The sequence below is a fragment of the Corvus hawaiiensis genome, chromosome 1, assembly GCF_020740725.1.
Source record: "Corvus hawaiiensis isolate bCorHaw1 chromosome 1, bCorHaw1.pri.cur, whole genome shotgun sequence".
Classification (NCBI taxonomy): Eukaryota; Metazoa; Chordata; class Aves; order Passeriformes; family Corvidae; genus Corvus; species Corvus hawaiiensis.
The window spans coordinates 27,654,186-27,673,508 of NC_063213.1; the positions used below are offsets into that span (position 1 = coordinate 27,654,186).

Here is a 19,323-nt window from a genome sequence, read left to right on the forward strand (position 1 = left end):
TAAAAGGCAAAGAGCTGGCTGGGGGTGATTCGTGTCAGAGCAGCACAGGGCAGCAGCCCTTTTCTGGAGCAGTGCAAGACGAGCAGGGGCAGGAGGGTGCAGCTCTTCTGTGTGCCTACTGCAATTAAACTAAATTGCCTGACTCTGTTATCCTCCCCCCGCCTCAAAAAGCTAGAGGATAAATTGCTGTCAGGATGTGGCTACTAATGAGACTGAGCTGCACAGTGTCCCCTCTGCTGTGCTGGAGGAGGGTGAAGTGAGAGAGGGTGGGTGCATCAATGTGGACAACGAAATCTCACAACTAAGGGAAAGCCATCAGTTCTGATTTATTACTTGAGTAGCTGTAGCAAGCCATTAAACAGTTAACACTCATCATCTCAGGAGGAGATAGGAACAATGTAAACAAAAGCATTATTTACTTGGTATTCCTTTTTTTATTATTAGTTTAGTGCAGAACTTGTAAGATCGCTTATCCGTAAGGTTGCCCAACACTTTCCTTTGGGAAAAGCTGTTTTCAATTGCTTCTAGCAATTCTTAACCATTTAGAGTGTAATTTTCCACACCAGATACTTGGCTCAGACCAAGTAGGTTTGGAAAATTTCCAGGACATTGTGGTTTGCGGGGGTTTTGTCCTTTTTTTTTTTTTTTTGAGGCATTACCTGGGGAACATACATTCTTTTGTCCATGCTAAGATTTAAACTTTTAAAATGTGTTGAAGTGGGAAGGCAATATTTGCTGTCCCATGGTGATCTGCCAAGATTCAGCAATATTATAAAACTACGGAAAAAGGTATTAAAAAAATCAGAACTGAGCATTGTCCTTCTCCTGCCAGCTCAAGGGTAATGGGATGTTGTGCTCCGAGAGTAATTGAGCAAATAATTATGTGCTGTTTGTTTGCTGAGTCTGCAGTTCAGTGTTCAGGACAAAGCTTGAGGATTTCTGTGTTTCTACATGTGTTCGTGTGGCAAAAGTGAGATCAGCTTATTAGATTCATCTCCCAATGCAGTGAGGAAATATTTTCCTTTGAATAAGGACTGCAGGATTTGGCCTTTGAGTGTGTAACTTAAACCTCTCTCTCTCTAATACAGAATTGTATTTATTTTTGACAGACGTGGGGCAGGAAATAAAAAATGGGAATCACCTTTCACTCTTCCAGAAGAACACAGCAATTAGGCAAAAATAATAATTCCTATACAACATCAAATGTCCAGGTATTCTTCTAGTTGCAATCTTGTGACGTTAGCAATGCAAGTAAAATCTTGTGTTTTCTTCTGTTTGGATCAAGGAACCTAGAAACAGTGACAGTCTATTTATTTTTTTATGGTTGCTGAATCTCTATTAAGAGGCATTATTCATGGTGTTTGATTTTTTTGCCTTTATATCCTCACATCCCCATGGTTACTGTTTGATTAAACTTTGATCAAAGAAAAGACAAATTATGTTGTTAGTTATTTGACCCTGTGTGGAAAGGGCTCTGTGGGTAAATAAGTTAATTCTAATTCATACAGGCACAAATTCTGAAATATTTTTCAAGTAGAATTCCCACTCTTAGAGGAAAAAATAAAGTCATTTTTAGCAGACTATGCATGATATGGTCTTTTATTTTGTTCCTGGTAAAAACTTGTCATTACTTGTTTGTTCATCTTTTGACTAGATCAGACTGCTTGAAAAAAGAAAGAATACTCTAAGGCTGAAAAAACACCCTTGCATTCAATGTTAGTGACATTAGGCAATCGATGCTTGATTAGAAAATCAAAGCCATTTCCTTTTCATTCTTTGAAAATATTTGCCTGTTTGCATCTGTTCACACTGAACATCAAAGGTGGGATAGGTTGGTTATGTCCCTGCGATGCTGAGCGACGTCAGTGTGCTAGAACAGAGAGACGTGACCCCCTGACAACAATGGGGCATGTGAGCAGCCCTGCACCCTTCATGTATCCATATGTATGTAGTGTATATGGGGCATCTCAGATTGGAGCAACTAATAAATGCTCAGCTGTATTTGAGCATCAGCAGCACCTTTTTTCTGATCCATGAAGAGCCAGCTCAGGTTCAGGGCATGCGTCTTTCAAGGCTTGACTGAGCAGCAGTGCATGTGTCCAACAGCACCAAGTACATGGTCTGGGAGAGATGCCCGGGGGTTTGGCCTCTGAGGCGACCTGTTTGAGTGTTTGACTGTGCTTTTAGCAGTACATCTTACAGTGGGACACAGCTGGCTTTTTTCTGTACAGGGATGAGTGGGGCAGTTTCAGGCCAGCCTGAGGTGTATTGGCCTAGGGAGTGACAGAGGGATTGTGTGTAGTTTAACAGGCAAATGTAGCTGGAGACAGGCTGTAGAGTTCAGTGTGGGAGTCGAGACAAGTTTGGTTTGAGAAGCCTGGGATATTCATCACAGTATTTGCACTGGCAAGAGAAGAGGAAACTCCTGTAAGAGTAAGGAGTATGGGACCTCATTACAGCCAACACTGTAAGCACAGGGCTGTGCCAAGCTGGGTGAAAAAGAGGGATTCTCATTTGTTTTATGGTGCTTGAGGCAGCTGGAAAGAAGTGTTAAAATTGGTTAAAACCAGGAAGCTGGCACTCAGAAAAAATAGAAAGAAGAAATTGAGGTAAATGCTTCTACTGTGACAAAATTAGTCACAGTCAGGAGGATTGCTTGAAATATAAAGTAATCCTGGAATAAGCATCACCAGCACTTAGGGAAAAGTCCTTCAAAAAAATGTGTGAAAATGGGACAGAGACAGAAAGTAAGGTCTTGCTTAAGCTGAGGCAGCTAATAAACTTGATAGCAACCTAGCTAGAGCTTGGAGCCATGAAATGCGCAGGAGTTTTGGAGTCTTACTTATACACTTAGATTAATGTGACAATACTAAGAGAACTAGAAACAAACAACCTATTTATCTGCAAGGGGAAAGAGTGACTGGGGATTTTGAATCTGCTTAAAAAAAGGAAATTGCACTAGAACTGTAGGCCTGTGTCAAGTGAGCAAGAACATTTGACAGACAAACAGTTGATCTGGACTTCATTAAAAGTGAAAAATGTACAAGATAGAAATGCACTTGAGAACCATATGGTTTGTGCAAGTTATGATAGCTCCCTTGCTCCTTACATAAGTCAAGAAACAAATGCTTTATTCACTTTTACATAACAAGCCGAGATTCATTAATCATCTCCTCTAACAACAATAGGAGACAAAAGTATCTTGGAGGTGTCTCGGATGAATTATAGTTGAAATTTCAGTGAATTCAAACACAAGAAAGTTGTTAAGATATGATTTTGATATGGACAGATGACTCTTGATCTTTCTCCTTTGCTCCTCTGTCCAGATCAGCTATGGATTATCTCCCAGGGATGATGGACAATGGCATTTAATTTCTTAAGAACTAATTTATGGGGTGACTCAAAAAATTAATCAGGCAGGGGCCAAGCCCTCTAGCACCTTCAAACCATTAATTTTTTACACCATGTGGGAAATGGCATCCAGTTGTTCACACGATGAATTCCTCTTTTCATGCAACCAGATGTGGGGCATTAAGAGGAAAAATAATATTGCAGCCTTTAAAAGGGGGAAAACTCCCATCAAGAGGCCATTTTGGGCTAATCCAGAATATAAATTGAAGTGAGTGGAACTTCATAATGCTCAGCTAAGGACAGAAACGTGTCATACCAGTTCTATCACTGGTTCTTACTGAACCATTAAAGTCATGCTTTTTTCCTCTCCTTCTCCTTTCCCCAGATCTAAGGGCATAAACTTGCTGAATTAACAAAAATTCTGCTCAGTCAAAAGTGTGTCAGAAAGACATCTGGATTATCTGTGTAGCTACCCACCACTTCTGGTCATCAGGAACTGAAAGAGAAAGAATAGGATTTAATTTTAGAGACTCCTATGGCTGATGTTAGAACTTCTTGAAATGTATGTAACTACGAAGTACTTTATTAAGCCTCTAAGCTTCCCACCCAGGTGTCATGAAGTTCAGTGCAGATTCTTACCAGATGGATTTGCAAGCATATATCTATTTCTTGTTGGTTAGCCAAAGGAAAATGACTGAACAAGTCAGTTCATAAAAATGGCTTAGGCTGATTGTGCTCTTCCTTTCACACCATTATTGGAAAAATATGGGAGAGAGGATAACTGAAAAGCAGACAGTAAATGATTGTCAAATAAGAAGTTGAAAGAAAGGTAATATTTCCCTCTACTTCAAGGGTTTGATGGTTATATGCACTTGGAACCATAAAAAATGTACATTCAAAATACACTTACAAGGGCTACTCTTGGCTTTCTGGAACATGGCCTCCTCCTGCTTCATTGCTCATCCACTTTTCTCCATCCTCTTAGGAAATTTTTGCAAGTTCCTCCACTTCTCTCTGTCATATCCTGATTCACCCATGCTTTGACACTTCACTTGGGTCTCTGCTTCTTTCCAGCATCCAGAGCAGTTTTTGGTTCTTCCTTCCAAGCTCAACAGTTTGATCTGCTTCTAAAAATACAAGAATGGTCCTTAAGGGGACATTGCCAACAGCTGCACAGCAGAACCAAAATGCTTTCTTTCTACCTATATCCTAGAACATGCTACAGCTGGGAGTAGGAATAGATATATTTACAAATGGTGAAAAAAAGTAATGGCATTGTTCTGAAAATGAGATCAGAAATGTGAGAGTTGGGACAGTAAAAGTTGCATATCATACATGATCAGTAAAGAGAGACTTTCTACCATTAGAAAAAAACCGCAAAAATGCACAGACTGGGCCAACTCCCCAGATACTCACAGCATATACACACAGGGTTCACATCTCCTCATATCTTATCACCGGACCTTTGCCAATGTTGCAAAAAAAACATTGTAATGGGTTATAAAAGACGGGAACCAGAATCTACCAGAGTGAAAAAAATCCTCTTGAGAAAGTTTCCATTTTAGCTTACTTACATTTCAGACTACTGGGTGAAGATTTTAGGGAAAAAAATACTTGACAGACTGTGGGAAATTTCAATGCAAGACCGCAAACATTTCCAGAGAATGGAAAATGTTCCAGCTTCCTGCAAATAAAAACTGATAATGCAGTGATGGCAGCTCAGGTTGAAAGGAGGCATGATAATAAGGAATTCTCTCAGTGAATCCTGAAAAAACATCCTGAAAGAAACCCTGAAAATACTGGATGTGGATGAAGAACCCTAGAAAGACACCTCCTCTCAGTTATCTGAAGCAAGGTTACATGTAACTGCTGTAACATACTGGGTAGTGCTAACGCAGGTATATTCTGGACTGTGGACTACAGCCCATTAATCCCCACCTTGGCTGAAACACAGGCTGGTAAAATGGCAAAAAAGTTGCAGGGTATTTGTTTTGAAAGATAATTAAGATTTGAGGTGACTTTCCTAGCAGACAAACATTGAGTGATGAGTTTGTATAGGGTTTTAAAATTACAATTTCTTCCCTGTTTTCAACGTAATTTGATTAGAGGAAAGAATGTCTTTTGGTAAATTTATGGTTGAACTGAGTGGGATTCTTGAAATAGCAAGAAACTAGGTTTGATGAGTCAGGAGATCCCTTTTAGGTTAATGGTTGTAGCCAATACATATTGATAAACCAAGGCATACAAACAGATAAATGACTTCTGGTCGATGCATGATGTATGAAGCCATGCCAAACCTGACAGTTGTCTGGAGAGCTCCTTCATTTGGGTGGGTAATGTGCCCTGAAGACCCATAAGGACTGCCAGTGGGTCTGCTGATGTTTAAGGTGTAGGAGTTGCAGCTTCATTTGCCTCCTTTGGGGCTAATGTGGGGTGCTGTATGTAGAGGTGGCAATGGAGACCTTAGATCCTGAGGCCTCTTTCAGGCAAATAAGTGCAGTAAAAACAGCAGAGACTGGGAGAATATGGGCTAAAAGCATATTCCAGCTTAACCAAAGCTGCCTAGGGCTGAGGATGACTGGCTACAGGCAAGTGTGATGGAGTAAAAAGGGCGAGGAAGGCATGACCTCGAGAGGGAGTAGAGAGAATTTCTTGGTCTCAGCACTGATGGAGTGGTAATCAGTTGTTAGGCCAAGCACACTAGAGGAGGCAATTTTTTCTGCTTTGCTCTGGAAAGCAATCTTTGTATACAGTGTTGTAATAAGACTAGATTGAGAATACTTCTGCTTGATGTAAGGAAGAAATCTGATCCTTCAGGTACATCCTCGTGACACCTGTACAGAGTGGCTGACCACATTCAGGTGAAATGAGGAAACAGGGCTTTCCATGTGTACCCAGACTGCAAAATTGTCTATTTTTCGATGACTCTGTTTCCTTGTTAGAGATGAAAATCTAAAAAAGTGTGACACATATTGTGTGTGGCTGCCAGGACAAGGGGAAATTTTCCCTTGGGTGCCCCTCATGTGGTTTCTACATAATTTCTCTGGAGAGTGTATACCCCTCACAAAGACAGTACTGTTGCAGGAGGTGAACACCTTACAAAGCCACACCAAAGCACAAAACATCTTTCTAATTACTTCGCTGCATACAGGATAATTACAGAAAAAGGATGAAAGCCTAAATGAAGTACAGAGGCCCTTGAAAAAATGCCACCAGGTAAAACACTGCTGCCATCTCCTCTTCTTTACCTGTTGACCTGTCCTTTCATGTCAGCATTAAATGCCCACTTCCTTTAAACAGCTTTTTATCCTAACTAACTCGCCTAATTCACAAAGCTTCTTGAAATTCATTTTTGTTGACTGCCCGCAACAGAAAGCTTTAATGTTTTATTCCTTGTAACTGAGTAAGCTTTCTAAACTCTGCTTGCATTGCTTCAAGCAGTCAGGCAATGGTCATCTGCCCTCACAAAGCTAACTCAGCTTCTTCAGCCAGAAACAAAATAGACTCCATGAGTTTTGGGTGTAAGATGTGTGAAGGAGAATAGTCACGGTAGGTAAGACATGGTCTGTAAGGGAGAGTGCATATCAGTGAACACAAACAGGGAGAATTTTGCCTCATTTATCTGCAGACTGAGAAAGCTGCTTGATATTCTTCGTCTTCGGCAACGAATGACAGCACAAAAAATGATCATATTATTAATTCAGATGAATAGTACCACACATCCCTGCATTATATAATTATTTCATTAAAGTGAAGGATCAGTTTAAAATATCATTAAAATCGAACCAGCTGAAAACAATACAATTCCACTGACATTTGATTTAATTAAAATCTGAAAGTTAGGAATATTTAAATAAGTATTAGCTCCAGAGAGTCTCTGGAAGAAGCAGCATCAGGTACCTTACCCTTCCACGCATCTCAGAGAGCAGGGGGCAGCAGAAGGAGTGAAGAGTTCTTGGGGATCCCAATTCAGTAAAGATCAACAAAGCCAGCAGTAGAGGTGGGCTGCACACAGTTGTTCTAAACATCCTCGAGTCAGTCAAGCAGGGTTTCCAGATTATCAAAATAAGTATTACTTGTTCAATTCAGTCTCAAGAGTCAAAGAACCAAATTGATTCTCTGAACTGTGAGAAACAATGGCTCCAAGCCAAAGCCTGCTGAAACCAAGACAAAGATCCCCTGCTGAGTTCAATAGCTTGCTGGATCTCACCCAATGCAAGTAATTCCCTTTTTCTTTCTAGAATGAGTTTCTTTTTCCTGTGGCAGCTTCACACAATTTGGCTACCTTTATTTGAGCAATGTTCTTCTCTTACATACAATTTCAGATTTGTACTGTTTCCAATACTTAATAATTTTGCATTGTCAGGTTACTTTTCTCCATGGTTTCAGAGAGTGAACTGACCTAGTTAAAATTAAAGGTTACCAGCATAAATTAGATTAGGATGGTCTAGTGGTCTGAAAAAGGTGCTGTAGCATGCTGTGTTTGTCTTAATTTGCTTCAGTATGAATGGCTGCATGAAAAGACAGTTATTAGAGCTACTTGGTTTACACTGTTATAATTGCAGATCTGATTATATCCTGCTAGGATGCAACAAGACCAAATTATCAGCTACTTCAACTAGAAATATAATAATTTTGTTTTATTTTTAGCTATGAGATTTCACATTTCATTTGAAATGCATATGAATCTAGCTGGTAATAAAGTAATAGTGCATACTGACAGCAAGGATATTTCTACCTTCTTAAGACTGTCTATACTGGGATCTCTCAAGATAAAAAAAAGATAAAAAAAATCTTATCCTAAGCTTTGGAGATTGCAAGAAGTGGATAACTTGCTCACTGTATCTTAGCACAGGCCCAAGGTCTCTGTCAATGAGCTATGAATACAGCAGACATCTGAAGGGTGATTAATGTTACCAGCCTCATCTTCCAAAAGCATCTTAAGTCTGACTCTAGGCACAGTGCAAATACTGTGATGCTGAGTTACTGCTGGAATACCATCTGGCTCAGACTTCTTATGCTTGCCCTTAAACCTGTGGGGCTTTTTTGTACCATGAAAATCAGACTAATGTCTCCTAAAGAAGGATATTGTCTCCTGTCAGTCCTATTGTTCCTGTAAATACCTCTCATCACTACTAAAAGGACAAGAGGATAATGGATATTCATCCTGAATGGAGCCCAGAAGCACTTCACCCTGGGAACTGCATCACTCTTTGCAGGCAGAATCCCTGCAAATGTCAAAGCGAGGCCTATTAACAATAATGCATAGATAATAATTAGTAAATAATTGATGTTGACGTTGCCATTTGATGCTGCATATGGCTCTGCTGTGTGCATGGTAAGCTGAGTGGTTGGCTCCACTGGTAAAAGCTGCATTGCTCTTTGGCTTGTTGATATCCAGCTGTCTGTCACACCAATATCTAATGGATGGGTGTGCAGCGATTGCTATGCTGAGCTGCAGGATGCCAACACTTCTCCAATATGTGGCAGCAATTCCCCACAACTCCGTATCAGACCATAACTCTTTCTTATAAAGCCATTTTTTAACACAGCTGCAGCCCAAAGAGACTCTCTTTTGGATCCATTTTCCATTGTGTAAACTGTTATTGTTTTAAACCTATTTTCTGCTCTTTTGCATACTTTGCTGTTTGTTACTAAGAATTCAACCTGGGACTCATTTTTGCATTGATTGTAGAATGGTTTTGTTATTTTTGGGGCTATGGCTGCATTATAGATGCCATGTTAAAGGTATATTGGGACACTTCAGATCTGCTGTTTTCTTCCTTCCTTGCGTACAGTCAGTTGATATTTTGAAAAGAGAGTAGGGAGAAAGGGATGGGATAACTGAGGATGGAAAGACTTGTGACAATGATCAGGGAAACAGTTTTTCTTGCTTTTTCTTTTGGAGGAACCAATCTTGTGTTTGTACCATTTCTGTGTGGCTGCAGCAGAAAGTTTCTGCTTCTCCGTGCATTTTGTATCATCTTGGGTTTCTGTCTCAAGTGTCCCACCAATTTATGCTCCTGGCATATCTCTATGTGAATGCCATGTAGTTCTTCTATCAGAGAAAAGCACTCATAAGAAACTTGCCCCTCTTAGCATCCAGCATTGTGTAAGAGTGGTTGCTACAGAGTGCCTGGTAAGATAATCAGCTTCCCTTGGCTTTTGGTAGGACCATTTTGTTTCCATCCCCGTATCCTAGCAGTGCTATTTACCCCCACCACCTTCTGTCCCCTGTGTTCCAGAAGGCGCTTGGTTTCTAGAGATGAACACACATTTCCTCTTCTTCAACATCAGCAAGCCTTGAAAATCCAAGTCTTCTTTCCCAAGACATAAAGACACCCTGAAGCATGCTCATAGAAGGGTTTCTCAATCTGGGCTAGCTGGAAGAGGGAGCATTACAAGAGATGGGTATGGGAGCACAAATAGAGATTTTAATGAGAGGACTTGAAATTGACTGAGGGTCAGGCAAATGTGTGCTAACATAAGGCAAGTTGTGCTGGTGAAAAATCTAACACAGGTGAAAATAGAACAGCTTGAAAGTTATTTAACAATGCAGAGCACACTGCAGTGGTTCGGAACAGCCAGGAAGGAGTGCCTGAGATAATAAATGCTGTAGTGGAGTTTAGGTAGGTGTGAGATGTTTGTCTGTGCTGAACAGCATCAGCAGCTTGTTAAGGCCAAGTGAAAAATAAATCACTGACTTCGACAGACTTTATTGCTTACTAAGTCCTTACATTTAGATTTACACAGTGAACTGGACTGCCAGAGTGCATCTAGAGTTAGTGAGCTGGTGCTCCTCAGCTGAAGGAATTATCTTGATTTATGTGATAAGCAGTATGCACATTTAAAGAAAACCAAGGTAGTTTCCTCATGCAGGGACTTACAAGCTTCAGTGCCTGCACACACACTCCCTTTTGCACTATTGCCAGGGAGAAATTCTTGGCTGTGGTCCTCAAGTTTCCTGAAGAAGTTATAGCAGATGGTTGGCATTATTTATTCCTTTTAAGGGTAAAAAATCCTACTATCTAGTATTTCCACTGAAGAGATCTTACACCTATTGAATCTATAATCCTTTGGGCTTCTTTCTTCACTCTTGACATAGAAATTACCTCACTGTTTATATTCCAGCAAACCCAAAGCTTTCTTGTCCACAGCCTCTCAGGATCCATTTAGACAGCAAGACCTATTCAGATGCCAGCACTCATATCAGTGCTGCATTTTGTGCTTGAATGGTTTAGCACTATGAAACTTAACTCTGAGACAAGCGCTTGAAAACCCTGCCCAAGGGACAAAGCCTACATTCAACCTCCTGTATTCCACATTTGCCTTCCTTGACTCATCATCTCTCCTGAAAATTTCCTTGCCTGTCAGTTCATTACCTCACATGAGCATATGGTGGACAACCCTGTACAGAGTTTAAAGAACAGGAGTCATGACTCTGCTATACCTCATGCTGTCTATGCCAGCCAGCTTTGCAGATCTGTCTGCCCTAAATTTTTATTTAAGCTATGCTATCAAGACTGCTTTACAACTTTGGTTAGTAGTTAGAAGCTTTTTATTATTGAAGGGCTTAGGGTCACCCTGTAGGCACACTTGCAGACAGACCATCACTCAAGTGAGAAGGAAAGGTTAGTCATCTACTCCCACCAACTTTCTGTTCTCTGTTTAAGTCCCTGAGGAACTTTCAGGAAGGCAGGAGATAGGCTTGATCCCCTCTTTTGGTTTTGTATGCAACTGTGGTAGTGGAGGTGATAGAATTAGCAGTAGTAAAACACAGGAGAAGGTGGATGGAGATGGCACTGGGGGTACCAGTAAGACAAATATTTCCTGACTAGCCATGGTGTGTGTGTGTGTGTGACTATAGATGGAGATAGCACATCTCTAAGAAGGCTGATGAAAGGTTAAATAACTTTTTTTTTAATAATGGACCTCATGAGGCTCTCTGAGGTTGCTACAACAGACTAAGTGAACAACACCATTGCACAGTTCTTTTAACAGCCCTAGTATTTTCCATCACTGAAAATTATTTGTTTTACAGGTCAGATGCCCTATCAGTATTGTCAGGATTTCTTGTCATTCTGACATCAGTTGCATTTTATCCCTTGTGATTTCTAGAATATATTTAGTGTTGATTTTTTTTCAGTACAGCAACAGCTTAATCCTCTTGCCATCTCATTACAATATGAGAAAATTGAGATTGCTTGGGGGACATTAGTTAATAAACCCATTGCCTGTAATTCCCAGACCATTGATGCATTTTTCCATCTTTATTTAATGGGATGATATTTTTCACATTGAAATATCCAGGCTCTAGCAGTGGAGAAATGCTACAGATAAATTCACACTGAAGGGGAAAAAAACCAACAGGAAATGGTTACTATTTTAAACGAAGAAAGAAAACTCTTATTAGGCAACTTCATCTTTTTGTTTGATTAAAGCTGAAATCTAAAATCTGATTCTTCACTTGCACTGGTTTTACATTTGTCTCATTGACTTCAGTGGAATTAATCCTAATTTACACTGGTATAAGAAAAATTGGATCACTGAGGTTTCATTATTCCAGATAGTAACCAATGACCTGGTAGAACTTTTAATTCTCTAGCTAGGGAGATGCTGTAAGAGTTGAGAGGTTGTTGCACAGACAGGAAGATGAGATAAGACAAAGCAAAAATAAAGTGCTTCAGGCTATCTCATTCCAGGGGGCTTGTCCTCACAGACCACAGGGGATGGCTTTGCATTTCCATTAAGCTACCATGTTCTTGGAATTGCATTTTCCAGGCATTTTCTCCAGATTGCCAAGAGAGCTCAATGACAGTGTCCAGATGCACAACATACTCCCGACAGCAATCAGTTCTTGTTCTTAGTCTCTGCCAACATCCCTTTCCTCTCCTCTCCTCATCCCTTTTATTTTAACACTTAGGGAGAAAACCCATGTTTTTAAACCAAGTGGCTTCTCTGCAGAAGAAATTAGTGGTGAGCAATGCAGGGAGCAAGCAAGCACTGACGGGGACACATAGACATTCATCCAGACCATCCTTTTTTCCATTTGCAGTTTACTGTGCAGCCTAATAAAGACTCTGGAACAAAAAGCAGATTGGTATATTACATATTTATATATAAATTACAGCTGGCTTACTACACCTCAGTGAGGGCAGGCAGCAGCTCTTGGTTGTGTGCTTGGACATAATGGGAGAAGCACTACCTCCTCTTCCCCTACTCTGCCTCCAGAGCAGGCTCTCACATTCCCAAGGGAGGACACAAACTGCATTTATCTGCCCCACACCACTACTTCTCTCTGGCTTGAAGGCCATTAGTGGTACACATATCACCACTATGAATCTCTGTCTCAGTCCATTTCCACCCTTGTGCACCATACTGCTTATATTCACCATGCTCTGTTGCGCCATGTATTCCTCTTCAGAGTCCCACCCTGCTCTGTCTCATCCTCTTGTGGCTTTCAGATCCTCCTGACAAAATCTTACTTATTTTCTGTCTCTGATTATGCCTGGCCAAAGACAGGTTGCTTCATCTGATCTCCCTGTCTCCTATATGTACAATTCAGGTCTGTCCTCCTCCCCTGGTAAATTTGATCGTCTGCCCAGAAGATCTTTTTCTTCAGTCTCCTTACAAACCATCTGCAAGCAGGTTGGAAAGTTACTGCTTTAATTTGACAGCATTTGATACTCACCGTGCTCAGGTCTGAGGCAGTGCACACCACATGTAGATTCAACAGCTTGTGTTTAGACTTCCAACTATCCACTGAATCAATAAAAGGAGCCCAAATAGGAATTCAAAGCCTAAATGTTTCATTGGCAATGAGCTTTGGTCCTGTAACGATACTCTGAATGAACTTAACCTTCCTTAATCCTTCCAGCAAGCACATGTTTGTCCTTTCACTGTGGACTGCAAACAAAAAGTTTGCATTTACAAATGACCCATCTACCAGGAAAAACACAATCCCTCTTAGCTCCTGAGTTCTCTAACACAAAGCATTAATATCTTTGCTGAGGGGATAAAACTTCATTCTTGATTGAGAAAACTGAACAAAAAAGCATTTGATCTGATTGACACAGCTATTCTGGTTGAATTGGGTAGTATGTTTAATCAATAAACTCTGCCCTTCAGAATACTAATGCTTATCTTGTAGTTGCTGCTTCTCAAAATACTGTTTGCTATAGAATTATTTGTTTAATATGATGGACAAATATCTGACTCCATCAAGAAAGCTTGAAAGTCACAGAGTGTAACAGTGGGGCTGTTCTTTGGGAGCCCAGGTAGGATAGCTTATACAGAACCACTCCACCATTCATTTCTTAGCATATCTATTAAATATGTTATATTTTCTTTCAAGTGGACACAGACTTCCAGTGTAGCAGTATATAGTGACTATGCCTACCGTGGACTTTTATTTGGAGGTCTCAAAGGATAACCCAGGAACCAGTCATCCTGCTTCAGTTCAGTGAGGTTTACTTAATGTCAGTAGCTAGGGAAAAGTGACTTCGTGCAGTTTTCAGATATTAATGAAGATTGATAGATGTATTAGAATACTAAAATATGAAACAGGCACTTTTTTTTTAAATCAGTGCTGCTTAGCGCAGTAATATCCTTCCATAAAAAAATAAGTTGTAGGAGGTATAAACTCTTACATTACCATTGGAAAGAGGGCTACTACATTTGGATCATCTCTCTGAACCTCCACAGAGTCTTACTGCAATAGAATTATTGAAGATAGAGGCACTAGTGTCAATATGCTACTGAATTTGGAGTAGTTTGTTGAAACTTCAGCAAGTCCTGAATCATATTCCCTTTAAAGTTTCATATAAAGTCAATCACAATGAGTATTTACTGGTGCAAGTGATGAAAAAAAAATTAGCCTTTATTCTGGGAAGATGGACTATAATTTAACTATTATTCTGCCAAGAGACTACACCTTTGTGTAAACTGAAAGATAGTAAGATTAAAATGGTGGGATTTTTTTTTTCTTTAAACACACCCTGGATAAACAAATTGCTTTGAACAAGATACGGAAGCTGAAGAAATAAAATATTGTGTTTGTCTTGATTGGCTATTGTGCATTCATGAATATTTTTCCTACTTGTTTTTAAATGAATAATGCTAGTGTAGGTTCTCAACAGATAGCAGTGATGATTTTGAAAGGCTTTAGACATTTACTGAATATTTTATGCACTTTAAAAGGGTTTTCTTTAACTTATTGACAAAGGCTATTGCCATTTACATAATTATAAAAAAACCCCAAACCCTCAAAATATATTTGAGGTGACCCTACTCTTAAAATAGAGTTTGGAAAACAATTTAAAATGTGGCTAATTTTTAATGGCACCTGTGAAGAAGGTAGTGGGATATTTTAAATACAAAATTTTAGAGGTACATAATTATTTGCAGTTCATGAAGGAAAGCAAATGAAAATAATGTATTTGTTTGTTCATAATAAAGTGGTTACCTGCTTCACACACAGCCCTTGTGGAACTGAGTATTTCTCAATAGTATTAGAAACAACACAACTGTTTCAACATAAACAAGGAAGCGTTCAATACAACCAGTTAATTTTTTATTTATTTAAAAATATTCAAGTGTTCAAAATAAATAAGGTCTATAAAATGCATGCATCTATATGCACTGTAAGTTCCCCCTAGGAATTTTTACACCTGTTACTCAGTTTGAAAAAGAAAAATTGACAAAGGAGTAGCATTCTCAAAAATAATATATACTTTTACATTTCAGGAAAGAGAGGTAGCTGAGTAAAAGAAATACGTTAGTATTGGCAACCTCTGCTGAGAGAATTACGGCAATATTATTGAGGAACACCTAAGATTCCACAGAGAAGCAGCATATTATGAATATTTCAGCTGCAGTGCAAGCCTCAATCAGATAAAATAAAGCTTTTTTACTGCTACTGCTCCTGAAACTATCTTATTTTATTTTGAAATATATATATTTGTTTCTATACACAGATTCTGGAAGCTCTGGAGTTTTAAGCTCTTTGAACACAGTAACTGAAGAGAGACTAGAATCAGGACATGAAGGAAGGGGCTGGTTTTTTAGCTAGGGACCTTGCCTCCCACAAAAGCCTTATCTTGTTTCTCTGTTGTGTCAAGCTGCTTCGCCATCAAGCTGCAGCGTGGTGGAGGGAAAGTGTTCGTTTCTCTCCTAGACAAGCTCTGAGGGGCTCTGCTGCAACTTGCACTTTTGCTGAGAAAATGCCACATGCTGAGCCAAGTTCATTTGTACTTTAACTCCATTAAAGCTAATGGGCTTTCCCTGGGGATGAAGATGGTTTCTTGAAGCTAGGTGGAAATGAAAGAAGACATCACTTAGGGGAGCTGAGATATGACTGAAATGGAATATGAAACTGTTTATTCCTAGGTCAGGAGATATTTTTCCTGTTTCAGCTTATGTCAGCCTGGAAAGAATTTTATAGCATGGGCTATCCATACCCTTCTCTAGGCTGAATAATAAACTATGCACTGGGAAGCACATGCTTCCAGACTGGGCAGCTTCCTCTTCCTCCAGCTCACTGCTGCTTCAATCTCACTCTTGCTAATTTGTCTGCTGATTAAAACCTGTTAATTTTTTTAGCCTTTCTTGCCTTAGCAAAAAATTTTTTTAAGAAAAGAAAATCTAACACTTTATTAGTTCTCAAGCTAAAGTCAGTAGTGAGGTATGTGTTACTAATTAACTGAAGTGTATTTTAGAGCTTGCTCTTGCCTGGGGACATGTGATAGTGGGCCATCAGCTGAAAGTTTTGATAGGGTCAGCCTTTAAGGGTGGTAGTGTCTTAGGCTGCAAGACTCCAGACTTCTTTCCTAACTTTTATTTATGCCTTAGTATTTTATCAGTTCTCCCAGAATGTGTGCTGTCAGGATTTCTGCTGGTCTCTGGGCTCCCAGAGCACCCTTGCTGGGAAACATAGCAGCAGCACAGAGCACTCAGACATGCTAAGCACGGACATTCAGATTCATTTGATGTCCCTAAACATCTTCTATGCTCTTCTTCATCTTCTCTATGAAGAGTCATTGTGTCTCCAAAATGCTGTCTCCTAGGTCATGCAACACAGAAATTAGGAATGGGAAGGGAGTTTAGGGTTAGCCATACACCAGGACAGAGCTCTGAACACCATCCTCTGCAAACCTCTATAAATTGAAGCCTTTTTGAACTGATGCGTGACTTTGAATTTTTATGTTGAGACAATACAAGCTGATCCCTCTTAGGTGATAGCCAGTGTACAATATGTCTTTCTCAAAATGCCAGATGTAAGAAAGCATAACTTTTCAACTCAGATTATATAGAGACCTGTGTATAATTGCCTCATTCAGACTTCACTGTTGGACCAAGCGGTGGCTGTGACATTTCCTTAGGCACCTTCTAGCAAATTCAACTAGAGATGTAAGCATTCATCTGAAAAACTCATCTCACAGCTTCAGATTGGTTGGCATCAACCAGAGACAAAAATAAGTATCAAAATGGGTAGTCCCTCAGGAAGGACTTGTGCAGGCTGCCTCTGAGTACACAATGTCATACAGTGTGCCGGAACCTGTATACAGTTACTCCTCACATAAAGCATATGACCTGGTCCTGAGAGCATGTATGATTAATGGTGCCAGCTGGAAGACGCTCGTAAAACTCACCCAAAGTTCACTGTATGGAAAAACAACTGCCTGATGACGTTTTGCTGCAACGTGGCATTGGGAGATGGCAAGTTTCTTGCTTGAATACTATGATGACAGGGAAGTGGTGAACGGAAGAGTTGTGAGGACGTGCTAGTAGTAGTTTTTTAGTAGTAGCCCACAAAAGGACAGTGGGAGGTGTATCTCCTTCGGAAATGCTACTGGGAAAGGTCTGCCATTCAGAGGGAAATGGGGCAGTTCTCCCCCTCATCTATTTTGATTTTCCCCTGAGGAATAAGTTGCTAGTTTACCTACAAAGCAAGGGCAAGAGACCTCTAAACTGCCTAAACTCAGAGAAGAGTTGTGCCTCCCTCCAACTGTATACAGTGTCCAGCTGTGGTAAGGGTGCAAAGTGCTCGGAAAGCGAGGCTCAAAGGATCAGGAGAAGATGGTTGCGGTGAAGGAAACACCCAAGGCATAACTACACTAGCCACCTGGAGATGAGAGCTCAGTACTGGAGTTGGCCCCTCCACTCCAGTCTAGAATTTGTCCTGAGACCTTTACAAGCAGATGTCCCAGGGCTGTTACCAAGCACGCTGAGGAAATGAAGGACCAGGCCCCTCCTCTGAAATGCCAAAGGTTACCCCACAGGCAAAGGGGGCTAAGCCTAGACACACAGCTCCTGTTCCCACCCACCAGGCTGGTGGAGAAAGCGCCTCATAGAATCACAGAACTACAGAATTATTCAGGTTGGGAAGAACTCTCAAAGATTATTCCATGGGCAGGGACACCTTCCACAAGACCAGGCTACTCAAAGCCTCATCCAAGCCAATCTTGAACACTTCCACAGGCAGGGCATCCACAACTTCCTGGGAAACCTGGTTTCAGTGTCTCACCTACCTCACTGTAAAAAATTTCTTCCATGTCCAATCTAAATTAACTCTCTTTCAGTTTCAAATCACTGCCCATTGGTCTATCGCTACAAATAAAAAATCCATCCTCACCTTTCTTATAACTTCATTCTGGGTACTGGAAGGCTGCTTTAAAGTGTCCCCAGAACCTTCTCTTCTCCAGGCTGAAGAGCTCCAACTCTTTTAGTGTTCGTAGGAGAGGTTCTCCAGCCCTCTGGGCATCTTTGTGGCCTCCTCTGGACTCACTCCAACAGGTCGCTCTTCCGCGGAAGGGATGTCGTGGCCACGGGCGACCCACGGACTGAGCAACTCCAAGGAGGATCCCGTTACTGTCCCCTCAGGCAGGGGCAGATGCGGGGCAGGGGGAGATGCGGGGCGAGGGGAGATGCGGGGGCAAACGCGGGGTCACTCACCCGCCGCCACCGCCCCCTCCCGGCCGGGCAGCGGCGCGGGGCGGGGCCTCAGCGGCGGCGGCGCCCGGCCTCTTTGTGCCGCCCGCCCCAGCACCCGCTGTCCTCCGCCTCGCCCCGACCGTGCTTCTCTCGGCTCCGGCCGCCGACGTTGCCGCGGAGGGGATCGGCGGGTCAGCCCGCCCCCGCCCTGCTGCGGGGCTTCCCCGCCTCCCTCCCTCCCCGCCCGCCGCCGCTCTACCCCGCCTCGTACCTCTGCCCCCGGTGCGGGCTATTCGCCGCCGCCTTTCCGGGCTGCCCGTGAGCCCGCCGTGCGCGCTGCCGCCCGGAGCTTCCCCGCCGTCGGGGATGGCGCGGCTGGCAGCGCCCGTGCGCGCTTGAGGCGGAGGGGCGAGCCCGCCGCCGCCGCGGGAGGAGGAGGAAAAGGAGGAGGAGAGATGAAGCGCTTCCACCCTGGGGTCGCGCTGCTGCTCTCGCTGCTGTGGGAGGTGAGGTGGGCCGTGAGGGGAGCGCTGCCTTGCGGCGCCTGCGGCAGCCTCGGGTTCACCCCGCGGGGGTCCGCCATCGGTCGCGACCTGGAACTGCGCGGCCGGCGGAGGGGACCTGCAGCCCTCACCCAGCCGGGGGGCGTGCGGGGGAGGTGATTTATTTTGGGGTTAATGTCTTTGCCGGAACGGGCTTGGTTCCACAGGCAGTGCGTGGTCAGGGGTGCGGGGGAGCTGCGGGGCCGGGCTGGGCGAGACCCGGAGCGGCTGCGGGTGCGGTGGTCACGGGCGTTCGCAGCGGCCGGGCTCGCCGGGTGTCCGGGGTCTTACTGCAAGAACAGAGGGAGATTATCCGCGGTGTGATGGAGCCGAGTAAGACGAGACCTGTAGGCAGGGGCACAAGCTGCTGGAAGCTGCCCATTCCGAGCAGACTGGCGGACTCTCCAGCGTGCGCCTGTCAGTAAGGGTTAAACGGAAGGTGCATCTCTTATTTTCATTTTAAGTAGCCTTTCGTGGACAAAGTGTCCATTGCGAGGTA

General features: G+C 42.3%; 1 protein-coding gene and 1 long non-coding RNA gene across 5 annotated transcripts in view; one reads left to right on the forward strand and one right to left on the reverse strand.

The window, feature by feature from the left end:
- The window catches only part of LOC125323106, a 40,098-nt gene extending 21,724 nt beyond the window's left edge, over positions 1–18,374 (reverse strand). For 2 of the 3 annotated variants that reach the window (XR_007202384.1, XR_007202388.1), the window contains exons 1-2: positions 17,984–18,374; positions 4,262–4,478 (exon numbers count right to left, since the gene is read on the reverse strand). This is a non-coding gene — a long non-coding RNA (uncharacterized LOC125323106). Of the gene's footprint in view, positions 1–1,141; positions 3,848–3,990; positions 4,133–4,261; positions 4,479–17,983 lie in introns of all 3 variants that reach the window. The other variant, XR_007202386.1, reaches the window with a different exon arrangement.
- A 329-nt stretch (positions 18,375–18,703) lies between these two features.
- Positions 18,704–19,323, forward strand: part of VOPP1 (VOPP1 WW domain binding protein) — a 65,287-nt gene continuing 64,667 nt past the window's right edge. For both annotated transcript variants that reach the window (XR_007202383.1, XM_048297700.1), the window contains exon 1: positions 18,704–18,788. Coding sequence is in view for 1 of the 2 variants with exons in the window: in XM_048297700.1 (XP_048153657.1) it covers positions 18,738–18,788 (51 nt within the window). In the remaining variant the exon portion in view is untranslated. The remainder of the gene's footprint in view (positions 18,789–19,323) is intronic.